The 22,165-nt window shown below is 38.2% G+C and overlaps 1 protein-coding gene across 1 annotated transcript in view; it reads left to right on the top strand.

Moving 5' to 3' along the window:
• The first annotated feature begins 281 nt into the window (after positions 1-281).
• The window catches only part of LOC6041617 (S phase cyclin A-associated protein in the endoplasmic reticulum), a 133,923-nt gene continuing 112,039 nt past the window's right edge, over positions 282-22,165 (top strand). The window contains exons 1-4 of the mRNA XM_038252996.1: positions 282-992; positions 12,962-13,143; positions 13,204-13,405; positions 14,351-16,222. Coding sequence (XP_038108924.1) covers positions 905-992; positions 12,962-13,143; positions 13,204-13,405; positions 14,351-16,222 — 2,344 coding nt within the window. The 5' untranslated portion in view covers positions 282-904. The remainder of the gene's footprint in view (positions 993-12,961; positions 13,144-13,203; positions 13,406-14,350; positions 16,223-22,165) is intronic.

Genomic DNA, 22,165 nt, shown 5'->3' with positions numbered 1-22,165 from the left:
AAACGTTTGTCGCAGTCGCATTCAGAGTGAGCCTTCTTTTATTACGTAACAAAGAGTCTATCCTGCTTACTCCAGTTGATGTTAACATTACAAATTGAAAATTCTATGAAAAAGCGAAAAAAAAAGTGCAATAAAGCACATTTTACCCGACACCATCCACTTTACTAAATCTTGCACGCAAGCTTGCCCTCCTCTTCCTATTTCTCGCATTCAACTTTTCCATTCTCTTTCTACCTGCTCTTCTCCACCCAAAACAAACCACCCCGCGCGTTTGACACTTCTCGCACGATAAACAAAACAAACCCCGCGTTCCTCGCGGCTCTTGAATGATCTTCGCCGCGGTGTTCCGCAGGTCCGTCCTCGTTCGTCGCGTTCCGTTTTGTTCTTTTTGTGTGTGTCAGAAGTCTTTTGAACGTTTTCCCTCTGTGACCACCTTCATTCACAGCCAGCGTTCAACACCTGGAGAGGCCCAGTCGTCTGTCAGCGAAGAGTTTCGCGAGTGTTTTTTTTCGTTCGTTCGTTTGTCGCCGGAACCACGTCCGGGAACCACTTTGTCCTTGCGTGTTTCGTGTGGTCCCCGCCTCACGGTGGTTGTTGTTCGGGAAGGTCACGTCGCGGAAGAACTTCCGGACAAACGGTTCCGGGTTTTATCGATTAGGTTTTTTCTTCTCTGTCGTGGTTTTGCGTTTGTGGGAAGAAGAAAGAAGAATTTCGTGTGTGTTTAATTTGTGTTCCCCGCGGGGAGAATCGACGGGAAGTGTGCGGACAATAGCTGCCAGGTGTCGAAGGTGCACCGTCCTCGTTCCGACTTTATCCGGAAGTTCCTTCCGCAACTCGTTCGCCGGAAGAAACTCCCGAAGAAACATCTGCTCCTCGCTCCGGAATCGATGACCGGCCGGATGCGATGAGGATGGAGAATCGACGGTACTTTAACCAGGAGGGCAAGGAGGCGAAAAACTTCTACCATCTGTCCGACGATGGGGGCGAGGAGAGTGAGTATCGCGGCGGAGGAACCATAAAGAACGTTCTTTTTTCTCCTTTCTTGGCTGGAGAGTCTCTTCTACTTCACCAGCTGAGCGTGGGTGGGATGGGAGGTGGTCGTGGTCGTGTGAATCGTCTACTCGCGTTCAGTCGGCGGTGTAGCTGATAGTGACTCAGAATGCTTTAGTCTGTTCAAGCTTTTTGTTCTCTACTTTGCTACGACTGGAGAGTTTCAATTGGACATGATGGCACTCGCAATTGATTAGCGGATGGAATAGTTGATGCAATGGAATAGTTGAATTTTGGGGTAACAGAATTGTTTGGGTTACTAAACTTAATGCAATTGAGATTTTTGGATGAGCAATGAGTTCTATAGTAAATTTTCGAAGCATCATATGTGCTATGGGTTTCTATGGGATCTTTTGAAAAAAGTACTTTCAAGGTAACCCCGGCCGGGAAATCGGAAAGTCGCCAAAATTTATGTATGTACGTATGTATGCATGATCTCCATACCTGCAGCTTGGTCCTGAAATTGAATGTGAGCGCTAGGTGAACAATTCGATCATCTTTTACTCCATAATCTGTACACTAGGGTGGTCCAAATCCGGACTTTTTTGGGGCTACCCCCTGAAATCAAAGATTGACCCATCACTAGGCTAAATTCCAAATTTGAGCTCATTCTGACCACGGGAACCCCTCCCTCCAATCGCTAAAAGTTTGTATGGGAAAAATCGTCAAAATGTATGGAGAAAAGCAACTGTTTTACTTTTTTACCTGTGGAAGGCGCCATAATTATCCGATTCTTACCATTTCTCAAATGTAGAACCTTCATTAAATTTAGAACAACTTCCCCGAAGACACAATATTTTTAGGATTTTTCCGCGAAGTTATTAGCGCCCAAAACTGGCCATTTTTGCGCGGCCAGCTGTAAGGGGCTACCTAACAACGATGTTTATTTCCAATTTGTACACGCACGTGCTCTCTCTAAGGTTCAAACTCTCTCACGAGCTTGCTCGCCTGCCTGCCTGCCTGTTTACCTACAAGCGCGCGCTGTTTCTCGGCTTGGACTTTTGTCGTCGTCGTCGTCGTTTTCGTTTGCTATCCGCTGCGCTGCGTTTCTGGCATGTTTATTATAATTTTCAACTAAAATAGCAGGATTGCTTTGAGATATATTTAGCATATAATTTTATTTAATTATGTCAAAAATAAAAATAAAACTGCGCTGAAAAAAATAGTTTAAAGAAAAGACAGCTTAGGCTCAATTAAAAAAATACAGCAAATGTCATGAGAACAGGGTTTGTTTGTTTTTCCAAGCACTACACGCAGTTTTTCGTATATGCTAAAGAAACATGATAATGATTCAATTATTTGAAACAAATCTTCAGGTAATACAAATGTTGTTCCTTTAGGTAGTTTGCTTTAACAAAAATATACTTTAGTACAAATCAGGCAATTTTACAATTATTGCTGCAAAAAAATCATTCATACTCTCTAAAATTATTTTTTTGATTCTTTCTGGAAATTTCTTTCTGTGTTCCTAGATCACCTGCAACAAATATTGCAACTGTTTATCATTTTTTGTCAGTTTACCTGTAAATTTTTCGTTTCAGGAAACATCTCTTTCTGCACAATCGTTAACAACCTTCAGATCTTGCAGTTGCGGCCTTCCTTTAAGATACTCTTTTGGATTCAGTTTTTAAAAAATCTAAAGAAAATTCCTTCCTTTTTATCTAAAAACTTCATGGTATTTCTTGTAAAAAGCAAAGCAATCCACTTTAACGACCCCGGGTCTTTTGTGGGCTCTGTTGCAAGTTTCTGCTCATTTCTAGGCGTCCAAAGGATTTGTGTGGTGAGTCACCCAAATCCTCTTTACGCAAATGGACCGACGTTTTACTTCCCCATCCGATAGAAGGCATGGTATTTCTTGTAACAAAAGCAGATAAATTAAAATCCAAAACGTTTGCAATTAGGTTTGGATCAGAACAGATGACGATTCATGGATGAACTAATTCATCAAATTTGTATTCTCTCTCACACGCTCTTATAATATGATATCTATTGTGGTGTTTTTTTTTTTTCGTTTTGTTGTTCACATATTTATTACAGCGGATATCAAACGAAAACGACGACGACGACGACAAAAGTCCAAGCCGAGAAACAGCGCGCGCTTGTAGGTAAACAGGCAGGCAGGCAGGCGAGCAAGCTCGTGAGAGAGTTTGAACCTGAGAGAGCACGTGCGTGTACGAATTGGAAATAAACATCGTTGTTAGGTAGCCCCTTACAGCTGGCCGCGCAAAAATGGCCAGTTTTGGGCGCTAATAACTTCGCGGGAAAAAATCCTAAAAATATTGTGTCTTCGGGGAAGTTGTTCTAAATTTAATGAAGGTTCTACATTTGAGAAATGGTAAGAATCGGATAATTATGGCGCCTTCCACAGGTAAAAAAGTAAAACAGTTGCTTTTCTCCATACATTTTGACGATTTTTCCCATACAAACTTTTAGCGATTGGAGGGAGGGGTTCCCGTGGTCAGAATCAGCTCAAATTTGGAATTTAGCCTAGTGATGGGTCAATCTTTGATTTCAGGGGGTAGCCCTAAAAAAGTCCGGATTTGGACCACCCTACTGTACACCCACGTGCATATGTTTTTTGCACGAATTTTGGTGCTACAATAAGTGGCGTTAAGAATAAATATAATCCTCTCTTCCCTCCCCAAGCACCGGAAATTTGTAGCAGATGTAGGGACACTTCATATAGACGCCCTTGCTCCCATCACGTCACTTAACTGCGGCCCAAATCAAGTCCGTCCTACATGTATTTTTGTCAATATTGAGTTAACCCTCTCCCGCCCATGGTTACTCCAGAGCACCAAAACTTTGAACTCAAATATCTCGGAACAGACACAACTTTTCATTGTGCTTTAAGTTGCAGGTGTTCATGTAGAATGTATACTAACATCTCCCTAAATTTTATCAAACTTGGTCAAGCACAAGCAAAATTACAGTACGAAATGTAAACAAAAATGGGCAAATTTTAGGAAATAAATAAGACCTGTTTTCGAAAGCCCATAAAATTACCAAACACAAAATTTTATGAAATAAAAATGTTTTGCTATCATTTAAACCTTGGACAAGAACCCTGTAAATAACATTGTGAGTTTGGACCGATTTTGAGTGTTTTTCAACCTTTTTCATTTGGTGCACCAGAGCACCACCTAGGCATATGAGCAACTAAATATTTAGGAGCACTTTTTCTAAATTACAGAAAAAGCTTATTTTTATCAAAACAAAAGTTTATAAACGTTTTGACTATTCATAAACAAGACAAAACATTGTTATTAGACCGATGATTTTATTATTTTCCTTATTTTTCATGAAAATGGTTGTTTGTGAGTTTTGAATGAGCCAATCAAAGAAATCTGAAATTGCAGAGATTTTTTAATTTTTAATTCATACTTCAGAAATATGGTCTTACAGCAAAGAATAAGTAAATTTTAACACATTTCGAAGCATTTTCAAACAACTGACCAATAGATTTGAAGAAAACGAGATTTTGTGATTTACAAAAAAGTTGCTCATCTTCCTGATGGTGCTCTGGTGCACTGCCGTTCTACGCATAATTGTCCCATGTCAGTTTTGGACGATTTTGACTTGTTGACATTTTTAAGTTTAGTCTGATGTTTACTTTAAGAAAAACACATAAAATCTGGTACTTTGTTCGGAAACTCATTAAAAACAACACCAAGTCTGTTTGTCCCATCGTTAAACTTCTACGCATATTTGTCCCACCAAGTATTTTCTTATACGGAATCATTAGTTTTAGTAAGCATTATGTCTTGTTTACCTGTTGTATAGAAAGAGAATTACAAATAAGGGTGATAAACTGCTAACTGGGGCGATTAGGGACACTTAGGGCGAATAGGAACCCACGGGACAATTATGCGTAGAAACACAGAAATCGGTCGAAAAATTTCAATCGCGTTTTTCTCAGTTGCACTTTTTTGAACATGGGACAATTATGCGTAGAACGGCAGTGCACCACTTCAAATTCAACTTTTTTGCACCAATTCGTTGTTTGTGGGTCAAAGTAAAGTATTTCCTGCAGTATTGTACCAAAATTTAGCCATTAACTATTTTTGCGATAAGCAAACAGCTCTGGGCGTTAGAGGGTTAATGATACATTTTGGTTCGAAATCATATAAACTATCAGAAAAACTAATAAAGTTAAGTACTTTGTTTCAGAAAACCGTAGAAAATTATTTTTTTCATGAAATTCTAACAAGTAACCTTATGGGCGGGACAAATTTGAAGCTAAACCCATTAGGTCATCGCAATTAGTTAAAATATATTTCCCATTTTTTTATTTGGGTAAAAGTTGAGATAAAGTTTGTATTTCAAATGAATTTCAATCTTTTTTGTTTAAAATTGGAAATTAAAAAAAAAACATTTTTCATTTCTGGAGTTTTTTTTTTTTAAAGTCCAATAATCCAAATTTCCAGTTATTGCTTTTTGAGGGGTTTTGAAACCGCCTTGAGTCAGGGGTATTAACAAACACCCAAAAAGCAAAAACTAAAAATTTGGTTTATTGGACCATTTTTTAAAAAAAAAAAACTCCAGATGTTTGAAAACAGGGAAAAAATAAATGGAGTACCGGATTCGAGGCAAAAAATAAAAAAAAAATATAAAAATTTAAATTACAAGCCTAGGTTTCAACCACGGGGATGCTACGGCTGTTATCTTACATACAATGTCACTGAAGCCTTAAAAGTACCAAAGTTTTGGTGTCTAGTGTCAAAATTATGGGTAGTAACATGACGAAAAGGGCGCAAAATCGAACGGCGAAAATCATTTTTTTCTTTTTTTTTTGTTTTGTTAGTTAAAATGAAATTAAATGTGTACCATTATCCGGAGCAAATCGGGACACATGAGGTAATTTTAGCAATGTTTTTGCACAATATTTGGATATTTTTATTGGTTTCAGTTAGAATAGACACAAAACAACAAAATAAGCTTCTAAATTTGAACCGTACCGTAGAAGTTGGTTTGTTTGGCTCAAAAACATGTTTTTTTGTAAATGTAAATGTGGTAAAATGTACCATGCTTCCTCGAAACTGCATGGTGAGCTCCACAACGTCCCTAACTATGGGCTATGCCCTGTTCGTGGACTCGCTCTTAAGGTTTTCCAACAACATGGTTGAGCTCACATATTGGTTTAACCGCCTCAAATTGTAGATTAAAATTAAATTTATGATGATCTGTAAGTTCATTGGCCAAATTAGAATTTGTGGCAAGACATTTCAGAGGATTTTAAAAAGACACCTGCTGGGAAGCTGTGCCTGAGACCTGATGCTAGACATATATTGTTTTTGCGGCATTTTTGGTTTATTTTAATGAAAAGAATCATTCTGAGCAGCTACAGGATTTTTTCCAAAAAAATAAATAAATAAGATTTATCATATTTTGATTTGTGACCCTCTGAAATGTTATTCCCGAAACAGCGCCACCAAACATTTGGTGGCGGCTTCAGCAAGCGACGTCAGTAGCACGGGCCTGTTTTCAACATTTGGATGAAAAAGTGTTTTTAAAATGCTTTTTACAGGCGTACAGTTGCTTTCCAATTATTAGTTTTGAAAATATCGAGGAAATTTTTTTGTTGGACTGTACATTGGAATTTCATGAAAATTTAAAATGTTTTCAAAGGAGTTCAAACATGCTAAATATGATTATAAACGCGGGAAAATGCATTTTTACTGGTTTTCAGCTGTTTTCAGTTGGTTAAACGGTTATACTTTAATTTTCATTAAAATTTTGAAGTTTTTCGAAAAACTATTTTTTTGGCCCCATGATTTTTCAGACCAACATTGAATGGGGGCTTAACAATTTTAAAAATTTACCGTGAAATTTTATGCATTGGATTTTTTTTAAATTTAATTACGCGTATTTTAGTGCTTTATTAAAAAAAACTGTACAATTTTAGAAATTTTGGGTTTTTGATAGCTTTTTTTGTAAACAATTTTTAATATTTATATAATATTTTATTTTTAATCCGATAATATAAATAAATCCTAAACCTTCCTTTTTTGAGTATTTTTTTTTTTACTTTTTTGAAATTTATTTACTGTTTTAAATTTTAAATTTTAAAGTCAGTTTGCAATCTGTGGTTCAAAACTCCAAAATTTTCAGTAATATTATAATAAAAATAATTAAATGGTCCAACAAACATTTTTGTTGATTTTCGGATGTTTTAACTTCGGATGTTCTAACTTAAGGCTGATTTTTTGACAAATTCGGTTTTTGCAAAAATCGCTATTTTTGGGCCACCCTATATCGGATAGAACCATCCAAACCAGCTCCGTGGCTTAATGGTTACGGCTTCTGTCTCACAAGCAGAAGGTTCAGGGTTCAGGGATCAAATCCCGGTCGGTAACTTTGAAATTTTGAATCATCAATTTGAACTTTGAATATGAACAAAAACGAAAATGAATCAGGTGGGATTCGAACTCACACCTCTGGATTGGTGGACTGGGACCCTAAGCAGTCGGCCATCAGAAGGTTTTACACTCTAGTAGTGAATTGATCCGTAGTGTTGAAACATGCTATCTTCTCATATTAAATACGCGCTGATCCCTGATTTGCCTGAGGGGATTGGAAGTCTAAATATAGATCGAGTTTCCTTCAGATGCTTGCTTCTATGTTTAGGCGGGGCCGAACAATGCCCAGCGACCTCGGAATTGGACCGCAAGGAGCTCTATCATTCTGAAACGGGTCGTTGGAAGCAAGCGCGAGGGCTATCACCACCTAATACCCGGGAATGAGATAAGTTGTATCAGCAATTCGGCATATGGGTCATTCCACCTGAAGTGTGCAAGAAAAAATGTAAATTTGAAAATTACCATCTCCGATTCTGCCCAAATTTGGCAGAGCTGTTGAGACTATCAAAACATGCAAAAATCCCGAATTTCATCCAAATCGGACCACCCCCTCCAATTTTGTACCCTCTCAAAAAATCGACTTTTTGGCGATTTTTGAGCGAAACCCCTATCTTCAAACGACGATAACTCAGGAACCACAAATCTTAGAGGGTCGGTCTTAGACTCAATTTTGAAGGAAATTGAACGTAGAATCCATTTTCGTGATCAAAATTTGGATTAAAATATGTTTTCTACCTGTATTGCGCAATTAAAAAAATTAAATGGCCGTATCTCAAAACAGCACTATTTATTTTTGGAATTTGACCTCACCATCGTATTCTCCGTCCGATTTTACATAAGAATCACTTATCGACAAAAAGGAATATGTTTCGTTTCAGAGATATCGAATTTTAAAGTTTTGAGTATTTGAGATTACCAGAATTAGCTACACTCGCCGCCTCTGCTAGAAGCACTAAGTCGTGCTGATCAATAACTGCTACCTGCTTTTATTGAAATAAGATTTCATCCCAAATAATCATTACCAAAATAGGCAAATATTGAATGTACAGCACTGTAGGAAACTGTTGTATAATCTTAAATTAAAAAATAGTATACAGTGAATTTGTTTGCTAGCCCAATGGATAGCCTAAGAATGGAATTCCCGCAGAGCTAGCAGGAAATTGCAATTGATCTTGTAAGTAACACTTAAGAAAAAGTGTACGATACATTATCGTGTTAAAAATTATGAATTAACATGAATAAAACTCTCGTGAAGCATGCTTAAGCAAGAGGATTTCTGGAAAGTATCAAACTGAAAAATGTAAGTAAATCACAAAGATCAATCTGATTTATTATCTGATTAAGATCAAATTCAGTTGTGTTGATTTTGACACCGTCCGAACAATAATCTTTTATTATTGTTTGTCAATCATTTAGAAATCTTGAAAGACCATAAAGCTGCTGTCCACATGTAACAGAATTGAAAAAAATCATCAATTATTCAGATGAAACTGGCTCACAATATAAAAATCGGTTTAATATGATCAACCTTTCAACCCGTAAGGCAGATTTTGGGTTTTTTGCTGAATGGCACTATTTCGCTACCGCACATGGCAATAGCTCTAGACCCCATGAGAGTTATTTCATCTATCACAGCCAGCACTACATTTGTTCTCACTTCAAATAAAAGAAATAATTTGATAAAGTGGGAAGAAATGAGGAATTAGGAAAAATATAAAAATAATAGAAAAATGATGATTTTTTGAAAATTTTAGTGTAAAAACTCTGTAGCATTTGTTAATAAATATTCAAAGTTACCATACTTAATATGGTTTAATGACACTGAGATCATGAAGATCAGTGCATTGAAAATTACCCAATAAATATTCCTTAAACAAAAAATAGATTGCTCAAGGTATTGATTATCTCAAAATCGTATAAAATTATAAAAATAATTCATCTTACAGAACACCAGGTAGTAATTATTCATCAGCACGACTTATTGTTTCTAGCAGAGGCGGCGAGTGTAGCTAATTCAGGTAATCTCAAATACTCAAAACTTTAAAATTCGATATCTCTGGAACGAAACATATTCCTTTCTGTCGATAAGTGATTCTTATGTAAAATCGGACGGGGAATACGTTGGTGAGGTCAAATTCAAAAATAAATAGGGCTGTTTTGAGATACGGCCATTTAAAGTTTTCAATTGCGCAATACAGGTAGAAAACATATTATAATCTAAATTTTGATCACAGAAATGGATTCTACGTCCAATTTCCTTCAAAAATGAGTCTAAGACCGACCCTCTAAGATTTCTGGTTCCTGAGTTATCGTCGTTTGAAAATAGGGGTTTCGCTCAAAAATCGCCAAAAAGTTGATTTTTTGGGAGGGTACAAAAATGAAGGGGGTGGTCCAATTTGGATGAAATTCGGGATTTTTGCATGTTTTGATAGTCTCAACAGCTCTGCCAAATTTGGACAGAATCGGAGATGGCAATTTTCAAGTGCTGTTCCGCTTCAGATGGAATGACCCATATACAAAATCTGATACAAACTATACATTCCCATAATTTCGCTACCGGTTAGCGGGTATTGGATTGGACCACACACACACACACACACACACACACACACACACACACACACACACACACACACACACACACACACACACACACACACACACACACACACACACACACACACACACACACACACACACACACACACACACACACACACACACACACACACACACACACACACACACACACACACACACACACACACACACACACACACACACACACACACACACACACACACACACACACACACACACACACACACACACACACACACACACACACCCTATATCGGATAGAACCATCCTAGTCGCAAAACAAAACATACGGGTCTAATTATTTTGGCCAAGGAACTCCCATGTCAAATTTGAGCCAATTCAGAGCACTTTTGATCTGATGGATCCTGCTGGTTGGGCGTAAAATCGCTGTATAAATAAAATGCCTATAATATGAAATTGTCACAGAAAATAGTTATTTTACAGTAGGTATCTTTTATTTTCAGAAACGAAAGTTAGAAATCACGGAATTTATGTTCAAAAACGTTGCTTAATCCTTCTATAGGTGTTTGGAGCCTTTTTTTAAAATATTTTAATTTTGTCTGAAATATAAATTTTCGATTTCAAAAAATTGCAGACTTTTAAAAAGTCTTTTTGTCATGAAAATAATAAATTGCTTCTGAAGAAAATGGCAACCCTCTAAAAGGCTCTTTTGTTTGGATCAGACCCGTCAATCTATAAAATAATGTTGAAAAGCAACTTTTTTAATGTCGTTTAAATAGTTTTTACATCATAACTTTTTAACAACTTGACGAAATTTTACAATTTTCAATACCAAGCTGTGCTGCCCATGTTCGCAAAAATGTCCCATATGCAAAAACAGCAAGCTGAAAAAACGCATTTCTGGATTTTTTTTTGAAAAGGTCCAATAAACTAAATTTTCAGTTTTTGCTTTTTGGGTGTTTTTTAATACCCTTGACTCAAGGCGATTTCAAAAACACCCAAAAAGCAATAACTGGAAATTTGGTTTATTGGACCTTTAAAAAAAACTACAGATTTGAAGTTTGTCTCACACATAAAGCTACGTTTTAAGTTTTCACGAAAATAGATTTCCAGACCAAAAGGGCTGGATGTTATAGACTTTTCTGAAAGATCCCACGATTTAAAAAAAAAACTGTATCAATAGCTCAAAAACGACAAAAATGCATGTATGGGACATTTATGCGATCAGGGGCAGTGTGGGAATTGAAACTGGACCGATTACACAGCAAAAAATCCGATGGTAAAATCGCATGCAAAAACGTGCACATCACCTTCGTCAAAATAAACACTTAATATTACACACCGCATGTACAATTTTTACGAAAACAAAAAAAATTGCAACCGACGGGATTCAAACCCAGCACCAACAGTAAGGACTGGCGCCTTAGCCCACTCGGCCACCAGACCGATAGAAAGCTGTAAGGATAAACGCATATATGAGCTTGACATTTCGGTCAAGTAGGTTTCCCATACTGATGGGCTACATATTTCAGAGTGTAAAATCACATAAAATTGCATAAAATAATGCAATATTTATTTTACACCCAGGCCTTTTACACGCAGCTTGATTACTACTGTTTTAGCTGTGTAGATCACATCCAAACAAAAATCGTTCAGCCTAAGCCGAGAAAATCAAAAACCCTTTAAATTATTTAAAATTAATATTTTTTTCGGGTCAGGAATCACATTGAAGACCAATATTGAGCACGTTGTATCTTTTTTAAGTTTATTTTTTTTTCAACATCCTCTTTGAGAAATTTATAGAACACCTTCCAGAGCAACGTATGGCGAGTCCGGTTTGATGTAGCGTGGAAAGTGATTTTTTTTAACCCCTAAAAACCCGGGACGTTTTGTGTTTAGTAAAATCAATGTAGCTCAGCCAGTTTTCAACCGATTTGAGTGCTTCTAGCTGTCTCTGAGTCAAACATCGAGGATAATCTATTGTAAAAAATTGGGAAACCCATAAATTTCATCCAATTTTGCTCTTTTAACACTTCTGAGTCACACTGATCAACTTCCGGTCACGTAGAACCAATACCGGATGTTCCGGATACCAGTTCTGGAAGTTCTCGGAGCTAGGCAGAACTTGGTCATAAATCTGATTGAAACATCATTGTAATCCTCAATATTTACAGCAAATATGATAAAAAAGTATCATTGTTGCCAAAAAAACCTAATCTGCTAACAGTATGGCCACCCCGGATGTTCCGGATACCGGTTCCCGTGGGGCCATTTTTCAAAATCATTCAAAATGGTCAAGCGACACTTCAAACATCGTGGAATCAGAAAGATATTTACTCTACAACTTATTCCTAGTTTCCTCGACAAGATCCTGTCCAATTATAGTCTCCCTGGATGTTCCGGATACCGGTTCCCATGGGGCCACTTTTCAGAACCACTCGAAATAGTCAAGCGACACTTCAAACATCTTGAAATTAGCCAGATATTTGTATTATAACTCTTGTCAAGTACCCTCGACAAGATCCTGTCAAAGTATGGTCACCCCGGATGTTCCGGATACCGTTTCCTGTGGGGCCATCGTTCAAAACCACTCAAAATGGTCAAGCGACACTTCAAACATTGAGCAATCAGAAAGATATTCAATCTACAACTCATTTCTAGTATCCTCGACAAGATCCTGTCCAAATATGGTCTCCCCGGATGTTCCGGAAACCGGTTCCCATGAGACCACTTATCAGAACCACTTCAAACCTCATGGAACTAGCCAGAAATTAGCATTATAACTATTGTCAAGTACCCTCGACAACCGAATTAAAAAAAACTCTTCCTAATTTTTATACAATATTTAAAAGCATGCGCAATGTGGGGACTAAACCAATCGTTCTCAAATTTTTGGGAGGTTTCTGTACTGGAAAAACGATTTTGTTATCACACCCTAATTTACAAAATTATTTCATTTCCTCAATTTGTTTACAATTTTTCCTTCACAGAGACCTACTTCCGCAAGCCACCGGTCAACCTGAGGCCCCGCTCGATCCAGAGCGCCTCGCAGTGTAAATCGGCGGCCAAGTCGGGCGCCCCACGCGTCCGTTCGGCCTCCACCGGGCGGGACAAAAAGTCCGAACTGCAGGCCCGCTACTGGGCCTTTCTGTTCGGGAATCTGCAGCGATCGGTAATTATTACTTGTATTTCTTAAGGACTTTAAATTTTCAACGTTAATTCTCACTTTTAGGTCAACGAAATCTACCAAACCGTCGAGTGCTACGAAAATCTGCCCTCCTGCCAGGAGGCGATTCTGGTGCTGGAAAACTACATCCGCGACTTCCGGGCGCTGGCCGAATGGTTCAAGGTTTCGTGGGACTACGAGGCGACGCCGCTGCCCCAGCGGCCGCAATCGCTCGCGTGGGAGGTGCGCAAGAGCAACCCGGCGCCGCGTGAGTCCTTGATGCTCTTTGTTTTTTCTATTTTTATCAGTGTTTCTATTGAATTCGATATTAGTGTTTGGTGGAGGATGCGTGCCAGTAATTGGTGTTTGCCTTTTTTGGTTTGACCTTTGCGTTATAATTGAAATGTTTTGGGTGGCCTCTAATAGTTTTTCAATTGAGGCTGTTCATAAGTTTACTATTAGGTTACTACTTGAGATATTAGATTCGCAATTCGCAATTCGCAATTTTCAGTGTAAGAACGGGCCTTGACCGATCTCATGCACTAGGTTCCCGACGAACACGCACTGCCCTTACACCTACATCTCACCCTTGCTCTGAGTCAGTACGAGCAGCACGCTAGAACACGCTTTGAGTGTTCGTGCCAGGCATGCACACCTTCTTTTCCGGTTACGCATTTTAACTCGGCCGGGGGTGGTACATTACGTAGGGTTTGATGTAAGTATAAGCGCCTAACCATTTATAGTGTGCCTAACAACTTTCATTAAAGCAAAAACTGTTTTATTTTTAGTTTGAATTCAAAAACTAGTTGTTATTTTAATGTGTTTTGTTTTCTCCTGAAATCTTTCCTAGTGTTGAGTCGTGTTTTTATGTTGCTATTTCTTTTATCGCGGTGTTTTGTTACAATTTTGGTCCTAAGCATTTTATAAAAGTTTTTCAAAAGTACAATAGTAACATTTGTGTTAATTCTTTGATCACTCCAAAAAATGAGTAAGGGCTCGAACCTCATTTGTTTGAAGAAAAGGGTAAAGATTGAAAACAATGGACAGTGAAAGAAATATACTATTTGAAGAATCAATAGTAAAAGAAAGATAGTTATTTATGAAGTAGATAAAGAAATTAACAATAATTAATAAATAGAGGTAAAAAAACAAGCTTAGATTACTTGAGATATTAGATCAAAACAAAACTACAAAACTCTCTCTCTATTTCCAGGCGTCCGCAAACCCATCTCCAGCCCGGGCATCTCGGGCAAGTCCAGTCCCAGCTTCTCCGGCAAAAACAGCCCGTGCCATGCTGCGGCTGGCGCACCAACTGAAGAATCCGTCACCGGCAGCACCAAATTCTCCCCGAAGAAGCACTTTAGCTCGACGGAAAGTTTGGCCACCAAGAAGGGGGTTGGCGGTCGGATGATTCAGTGTCAGCAGCAGCCCCCGCAGCAGGTCGTGGAGTGTGGCAGTTTGGAGAATTACGTGCTCAAGCTGGACCAGTACACGCAGACGAATTTGGACGATGAGAACTTGACGCTGGCGGAGTATTTGGAAAAGTATTGCAAAAAGGAGGAGGAGGTGAAGGTGGCGAGTGTTGATGTTGTTGTTGAAGCGGTTGACGAAGTTAAGGTGGTTGAGGAGCTTGAGGATAAAAAGGTTGTCGAGGAGAAGGTTGAGGTGAAGAAGGTGGCTGCACCGGTGACAAAATACGCAGCTGTTGTTACGAGTGCGGTTACGAAGCCAGCGATTCGAACTAGTTTGCAGAGCAAAACAGTTCCACCGGCGAGGTCTATTCCTCCCAAGACGGTTAAGATGACGGTGGCGGCTGCGCCAGCAGCTCCAAGCAACGTCCGCAAGTCGGCCACCCTGTCCAGTTTGTCGCAGAGCGTGACCAAAACGGTGTCGCTACCGGCCAAAAGTGCAACCGTTTCAAATATACACGCGAAACCGCCGAGTATTCGTCCAGCCCCACCGATTCGCAACCGGACTGTCCCTTCGAACGTGAGTTCACGCCTTTCGGCGCGCTCCAAGACCATGATCGAGATCAACAATCGACGAACCGATGGGCTGAAGCAACCGGCTCCCCCACCAACGACCTCCAAGTTGTCCTTTTCGCGCAAAACTTCCCGCGACGACATCGACAGTTCCAGCTCGACGCTGAAGGCCAGCACGGACCGGTTGGGGTCGCGATCCTCAATCAACGAGGGCTCCACCAAAGGTGGCCGCGTCCAGAACGTCACCAGTCGACGGTCGGAACCAAAAAGCATGCCCTCGGACGCCAACGGCAACGACGGTTGGTACACGGTCAAGACGAAACGTCGCTCCAGTCTCCACTGGGCCACCCGATTCAACCAACCCAGCGGCTACGCCAGCCTGCCAACGCTCTCCCTACTCGACGAAAACGGCAACGCCGAAGAGGCCGACAAGCAGGAATCGTCCGAAAACGTCAGCAAACCCAAACCAGCTGTGACGACCTCAAAACCCAAACCCATTCCCACAGTCAAACCCAAAAACCCACCCTCCAAACCAACGACCGCTCCCACCATCCCGAAACGCCCCACTACGGCCCCCGCCACCACCAAGAAATCCACCCCGGCCCCGGCACCACAAGTCCCCGCCAAACCAACGCCCGCGCTCAACGGTCCAACGCGCCAAAAGTCCGACCTCACCGGACTCAAGCTGAAAACCCTACATCGGGAGTTCCTCCGCAACGAGAAGCTCAAATTGAAGCCGGTGGATGATGGCGCGTCCGCGCCGGAACCGCTGCAACAGGAAAAGGTCGAGCCGGTGGTGGTGGTTCAGGAAGACGTCGCCGCTGCCGCCGCCGTTGCGCAGCTCAACAAGGTGGACATGAATATTCAGACAAACTTGGTGTCGTCCACCATTCAGAATCTGTACGAAAAGTGTTTGGGGACGGATGAGGGAGGGGGTGATGGAGAGGGAGTTGGGGTGAAGCAGGCTGGAAGAGTGGAATTGCAGCTGTCCAGTTGTGATGAGTTGGAGGAGCGGGAGGATATGGAGAGTGATGAGGATCAGCGCAAGTTGCTGGAGGAGCAGGAGAGTTTGGAGGCGCAGATTCGGGAGCTGGAGAATACGGGTGAGTTTAGCTAGTGCTATTGGTTAGATTGGGCTTATTGTGATGGAACGATTGGTTGACTTGATTTTCCGATGCCTCGATTATTCGATGTTCGGATTATCTGAGAACCTGTGAAAATTCGAGTCATGATAAAACTTTTTTTTTATTTTTTTATTTTGAGATCAGACATTTTCACTAACCTTTAATTTTATTTTACATTAAAAATCGGCAATATTTGAAACTTTTTTCGAAAATCAGAAACCTTATTTTTCTTTTTGAGATAAAAGTAAACGTGAGTAGAATCTTCAATGTTTTCGAAAAAAAATTATATGGTCCTTTGAAAAAATAAAAGTTTTAGAAATGAAGCAAAATTTTACATTAAGCACACAACATTTGAATGTATGTTTGAAGCATGCAAAATTTCTAAAACTTGGGTATTCCCGAAAATATACAGTATTTTGCAAACATTTTAGTATTTAAAAAAACTATTTGAACTATTAACGCTTTATTTGATACCCATATTTCAAATTTTGTAAAATTTGCAACATTTTGTAAATTTAAGTATTTTTGAAAAAAATATGGTATTTTGTTAAAGTTTTTTTTTACGTTTGCTACTCATCAATTGCAAATTTTGGAAATTTGAGTATTTTCGAGGATATACGGTATTTTGTAAAAAAATAGTTTTTGAAAAAAACTATAAAGCGTGATTAAGCATACAAAATTCACTTTGTATCAAACCCATACTGCAAATTTTGTAAATTTGAGGATTTTCGAACAAACACGGTATTTTGTGAAAATTTTAGTAGTATTAAAAAAAACTATAATACAAAATTTCGATTCGTTCAATATCCATATTGCAAATTTTGCAAATTTAAGTATTTTGGAAAAAAATACGGTATTTTGTGATAATTTTAGTTTTTGACAAAAAAAAAAAACTCTTATGATGTGAAAAAGCAAACACAATTTCGAAAATATACGGTATTTTGTTAAACAATTTAGTATTTTAAAAAACTATAATAATGTGAAAAAGCATGCAAATTTCGCTTTGTTTGATACCCATACTGCAAATTTTGTAAAGTTGAGAATTTTGTGAAAATTTTGGTATTTAAAAAAACTTTAATGCAGAATTTTGTAAATTTAAGTATTTTTGAAAAAAATACGGTATTTTGTGAATTTTTATTTTACGTTTGATACCCATCAATTGCAAATTTTAGAAATTGGAGTATTTTCGGGAATATACGGTATTATGTAAAAAATAGTATTTGAAAAAAAACTATAATAGCGTGATTAAGCATACAAAATTTACTTTGTATCAAACCCATACTGCAAATTTTGTAAATTTGAGGATTTTCGAACAAACACGGTATTTTGTGAAAATTTTAGTATTAAAAAAACTATAATACAAAATTTCGATTCGTTAAATATCCATATTGCAAATTTTGTAAATTTAAGTATTTTGAAAAAAATACGGTATTTTGTGAAAATTTTAGTTTTTGACAGAAAAAACTCTTATGAAGTGAAAAAGCATACAAAATTTCGAAAATATACGGTATTTGTTAAACATTTTAGTGTTAAAAAAAAACTATAATAATGTGAAAAAGCATACAAATTTCGCTTTGGGTTGGGTTTCAACATACTGCAAATTTTGTAAAGTTGAGAATTTTGTGAAAATTTTAGTGTTTAAAAAAACTTTAGTGCAAAATTTTGTAAATTTAAGTATTTTTGAAAAAAATACGGTATTTTGTGAAAGTTTTTTTTACGTTTGCTACCCATCAATTGCAAATTTTGGAAATTTTAACCTGTTATCGCTGCTATTTTGGATTTTAAAATTATAAATCATTTTAGAGTAGTTTATGAGTCATACCAAAGCTTAACCATTAAAAATAAAAAAATGTTTTTTTCTTGATTCGATTATCCGAAGATTCGATTAGTCGATCAAATATTACGTCCAGAGATTTTCGGGATTGCTGACCCCCCCCCCACCGCCCTCACCCCTGTCACGCACTTTTCCTATGCCTTTAACATGGGCTGTCACAAATGATAGACCCCCCCTCCCTCCCCCTATTCCGGGACGTAATTTTTGAACGTACCCTTATCCGAAGTGAAATTTTTCCGAGGCCTTCGGATAATCGACTCTAGACTGTAATACAAAATAGTGATTTGTTTGAAATCCATTTATGGCAAATTTTGTAAATTCAAGTATTTTTGAAAATATAAGGTATTTTGTGAAAGTTAAAAAAAAACACTTATGAAGTGAAAAACATACACAATTTCGCTTCGTTTGATAGGGGCCATCCAAAACCACGTGGACACCTTATGGGGGTGGGTTGCGATTTCTAAAAAAAAGTGTCCACGTGGTTTATGGATGGTCCCATACAGAAAATTTTGAAAATTAGAGTATTTTCGATAAGATATGGTATTTTGTAAAAATTTCAGTATATGAAAAACGGTTTTATCCCTTATCCCCAAATTCCACTTTCCCGAATCCCATATCCCCGAAAATCATTTCCCCAAAAATTCCACATCCCCGAAAATCATTTCCCCGAAAGTGCCACTTCCCCGAAAATCATTTTCCCGAAAATTCCATATCCCCGAATGTCATTTACCTGAATGGCCATTTTACCGAACTGCCGTTTTCCCGAATTTACATATAGGGACCATCCATAAACCACGTGGACACTTTAGGGGGTATGGCGATTGTCCACGATCCATACAAAAAAGGTTTTTTTTTATATATGGACAATTGTCCACGAAGGGGATCGTGTTCATATCATGCATGCGGTGAGGGGGGTCATTGTGCTAATGAATATTATTGCGCGTCATTATCGTGTGAGCAGCAACGCCGAGAAGATGGATTTTTGTGGCGTTCTTTTTGTGATGTATTCGTGATCGTGTTCATATCATGCATGCGGTGAGGGGGGTCATTGTGCTAATGAATATTATTGCGCGTCATTATCGTGTGAGCAGCAGCGCCGGAAAGATGGATTTTTGTGGCATTCTTTTTGTGCTGTGTACGTGATCGTGTTCATGTCGAATTATGTGGAAGGTGCGAAGCCGCGTTTTAGGATTCTTGTGTCTTTGTTGTTTTATTTGTGTTTCCATCTGGAGTATTAGTTTTAAAATTATTTTCATTTTTTACAGCTTCCTGGAATTTTTTTAAATCAAATGTTTACATGTAAATTTGTCTACTCACTATATGATTTATTTAAATGTTCATATTATTCCTTATCCTATTCCTTTCCTGTAATATACCACCTCCTCATACCATATATGAGCAAATTGCTTAAATTAACAAAACTTTCTAAAACAGCATGGGAACCATCTGGAGCATTTATGTTTTAAATAACTGTTTTTTTACAGCTTCCTGGAATCATCTTGATTGTATTTATTATATTTATTTTATTTACTATATTTATTATATTTATTATTTATCATTTTTACAAAACTATATGCTTATTAGATAATACACTACAGACTCACATTTACACTTACAAACATTCAAATCATTAAATACATTACGCACTCAACCATTTTCATCGGCCCGATGAAATTCCCCTAACCCCGATTCCAAACCTCCCAAAAATATTCCGTTCACTTTTAAAAGTCGCATGGGTTCCCTGCACTTTTGCCACTAGTGAACAACAAAAACATCCCCTCCCAAATCCCCACGGGACTGTATGGGCGTAGCCTTGGAGCACAGTGTGGAAATTTACGTTCTTAGATATTCTTGGTTGTACCGGGCAGCAATCAAATTGTCTAAGAATATTGAATTGACCATTGTGGCACCCCCTACAGCGTGGTGCAGACCCGTTATGCTATGCTATGCTATGCTATGCTATGGACAATTGTCCACGAAGGGGGGGGGGGGGGGGTAAAGATTCCAAAAAAGTGTCCACGTGGTTTATGGATGGTCCCATACCCGAATGGTTACTTCACCAAAAAATCAATGATGACCTAGATATAAACTAAATTGTTATTTAGGGATTTTTTTTTATAAAAGTATGACGTTAATATTAAATTCTCCTACGTGTTTTGTAAGATTAAAAAAAAAACAATAACCGTAGAAGGCCATTAATAAACCACGCGGACACTTCAAGAGTGCGGGGTATTGAGATCATCCACGTTCCATAAAAAAAGATTTTTTTTGTAGCGGCCATTTTCAGCAAAGGACAATTTTCCAAAACGGTATCTACGTGGTAAGGATAGAACAGCAACGATAGCTTCATGCGACGACTCGATGCGCAGGATTCAGTTTGTTCTAGATTTTGTTTAACTGAACTAATTTGTTCCTATCAATTTTGGCTGGATGAAGGCTTTGAACAATTATTTTTTATTTTTTTACGTCCAATTCGAGTTCTGCGACCAACACTTTTAATCAAATCTAAATAGTTGATTGTTGAATTACAAAAAGCATTTTTTGAATATTTCATCACCGCCATTTTAGATTTAAAAAAACTAAATCTCTTTAAAGTAGTTTAGGGGCTATACTTAAGCTCGACAGCTGATTTTGGTTGCCAAGGTCCCGAGAAACAATTACATATTTTTGCGGTAGTCAGGCCTGAACGTGTGTCAAACACGTTCTGACCTGAAATCCCTTTGGCCAGTTGTCGCACTTACATCAATTTGAATATTCAAAATTCAAGTGAAGCTCGGAATTTTTTGAACGTTCAATAGAGTAATCAACGTTCGTTTGTATTGCGTGTACGTACACAAAAATTAAGTGAGGTTAAATTTTGTCAGCCAAAATCAAATGGTGCACTAGTGTGCGTACGCGAAACGTCATAAAGCTCTATTGTGGACATGATACTTTATTGATCGCTACTACCCCGAACACGGTCAGGCGGGTATGGCCGTTGTCCAGAACCGCGCGCGGTTCTGGGCAACGGCCATACCCGCCTGACCGGGTTCGGGGAAGTGGCGTTCGGGGAAATGGCCGTTCGGGATTGTGGTCATTCGGGAAAATGATTTTCAGGGATGTGGAAAATTAGGGGAAGTGGCCATTCGGGAAAATGGTTTTTAGGGGATGTTGCCATTCGGGGATGTAGCCGTTCGGGGAAATGGATCGTTCGGGGAAATGATTTTCGGGTAAATGACATTTCGGGGAAGTGTCTTTTCGGAGATGTGGCATTCGGGGAAATGTCTCTTCGGGAATGTGGGTTTCGGGGAAATGTCATAGATTCATGAAAAACTATAATAATGTGATTAAGCATACAAATTTTGCTTTGTTTGCAAATTTTGTGAATTTGAGGATTTTCGAAAAAATACGGTATTTTGTGAACAATTTTGAGCATTTGTGCTTTGCAATTTTCAAAAAATATATTGTCTACACCTAGTCTAATTCTTAAATGCTTTCATGTCACCAGCAGTGCCATAGTGTTAGTGTTTAATTATTTTCCCAAAAATACCAGATTTTTGTTTTCGTTTTAGTCTGTAAAAAATCTCGTACTTCATCAATGTGGATAAAACTTGGTCAGAAGTTAGTTTTTATGTTTCCTAAACATGCGAAAAGAATAGCAATTGAAAATATATTCACATCTCCGAGAAATTCGATCTCAAAGTATTGGTGGTCTGGTGCTACCATGGGCGTTTGAAGGTTAATTTATTTTTATTTAAAAATGTCCAAGGATTATGTCCTTGATTATTTAGCTCAAATCCTGAAATCCCTTCATATACCAAAATCTGTTCATACTCTGAAGTAGTTATGTTATCTCTGAAATCTTATGGTTGTATAAGCTTTAATTTTTTAACAAACAAACCAACTTGATTTTTTTAAATTTTCAATGCTTTAAAAGCATTTAGAAATCTATATTTTTTTCAAATCTTCAGAATATCGAAAATCCAGACCTTGACCGCCAACCATTTTTGTTACATTTTTTCGATAACCCACTTCTCATCAAATGAATCAACTACGAATCCATCCCAGCCGCGAACGGCAGCGTTCGCTCGTCTGTTTGTTATCCAACA

The sequence above is a fragment of the Culex quinquefasciatus genome, chromosome 2 (assembly GCF_015732765.1).
Source record: "Culex quinquefasciatus strain JHB chromosome 2, VPISU_Cqui_1.0_pri_paternal, whole genome shotgun sequence".
Classification (NCBI taxonomy): Eukaryota; Metazoa; Arthropoda; class Insecta; order Diptera; family Culicidae; genus Culex; species Culex quinquefasciatus.
Note: the sequence above shows the minus strand (reverse complement) of the source record. Positions and strands in the feature narration are given on the sequence as shown.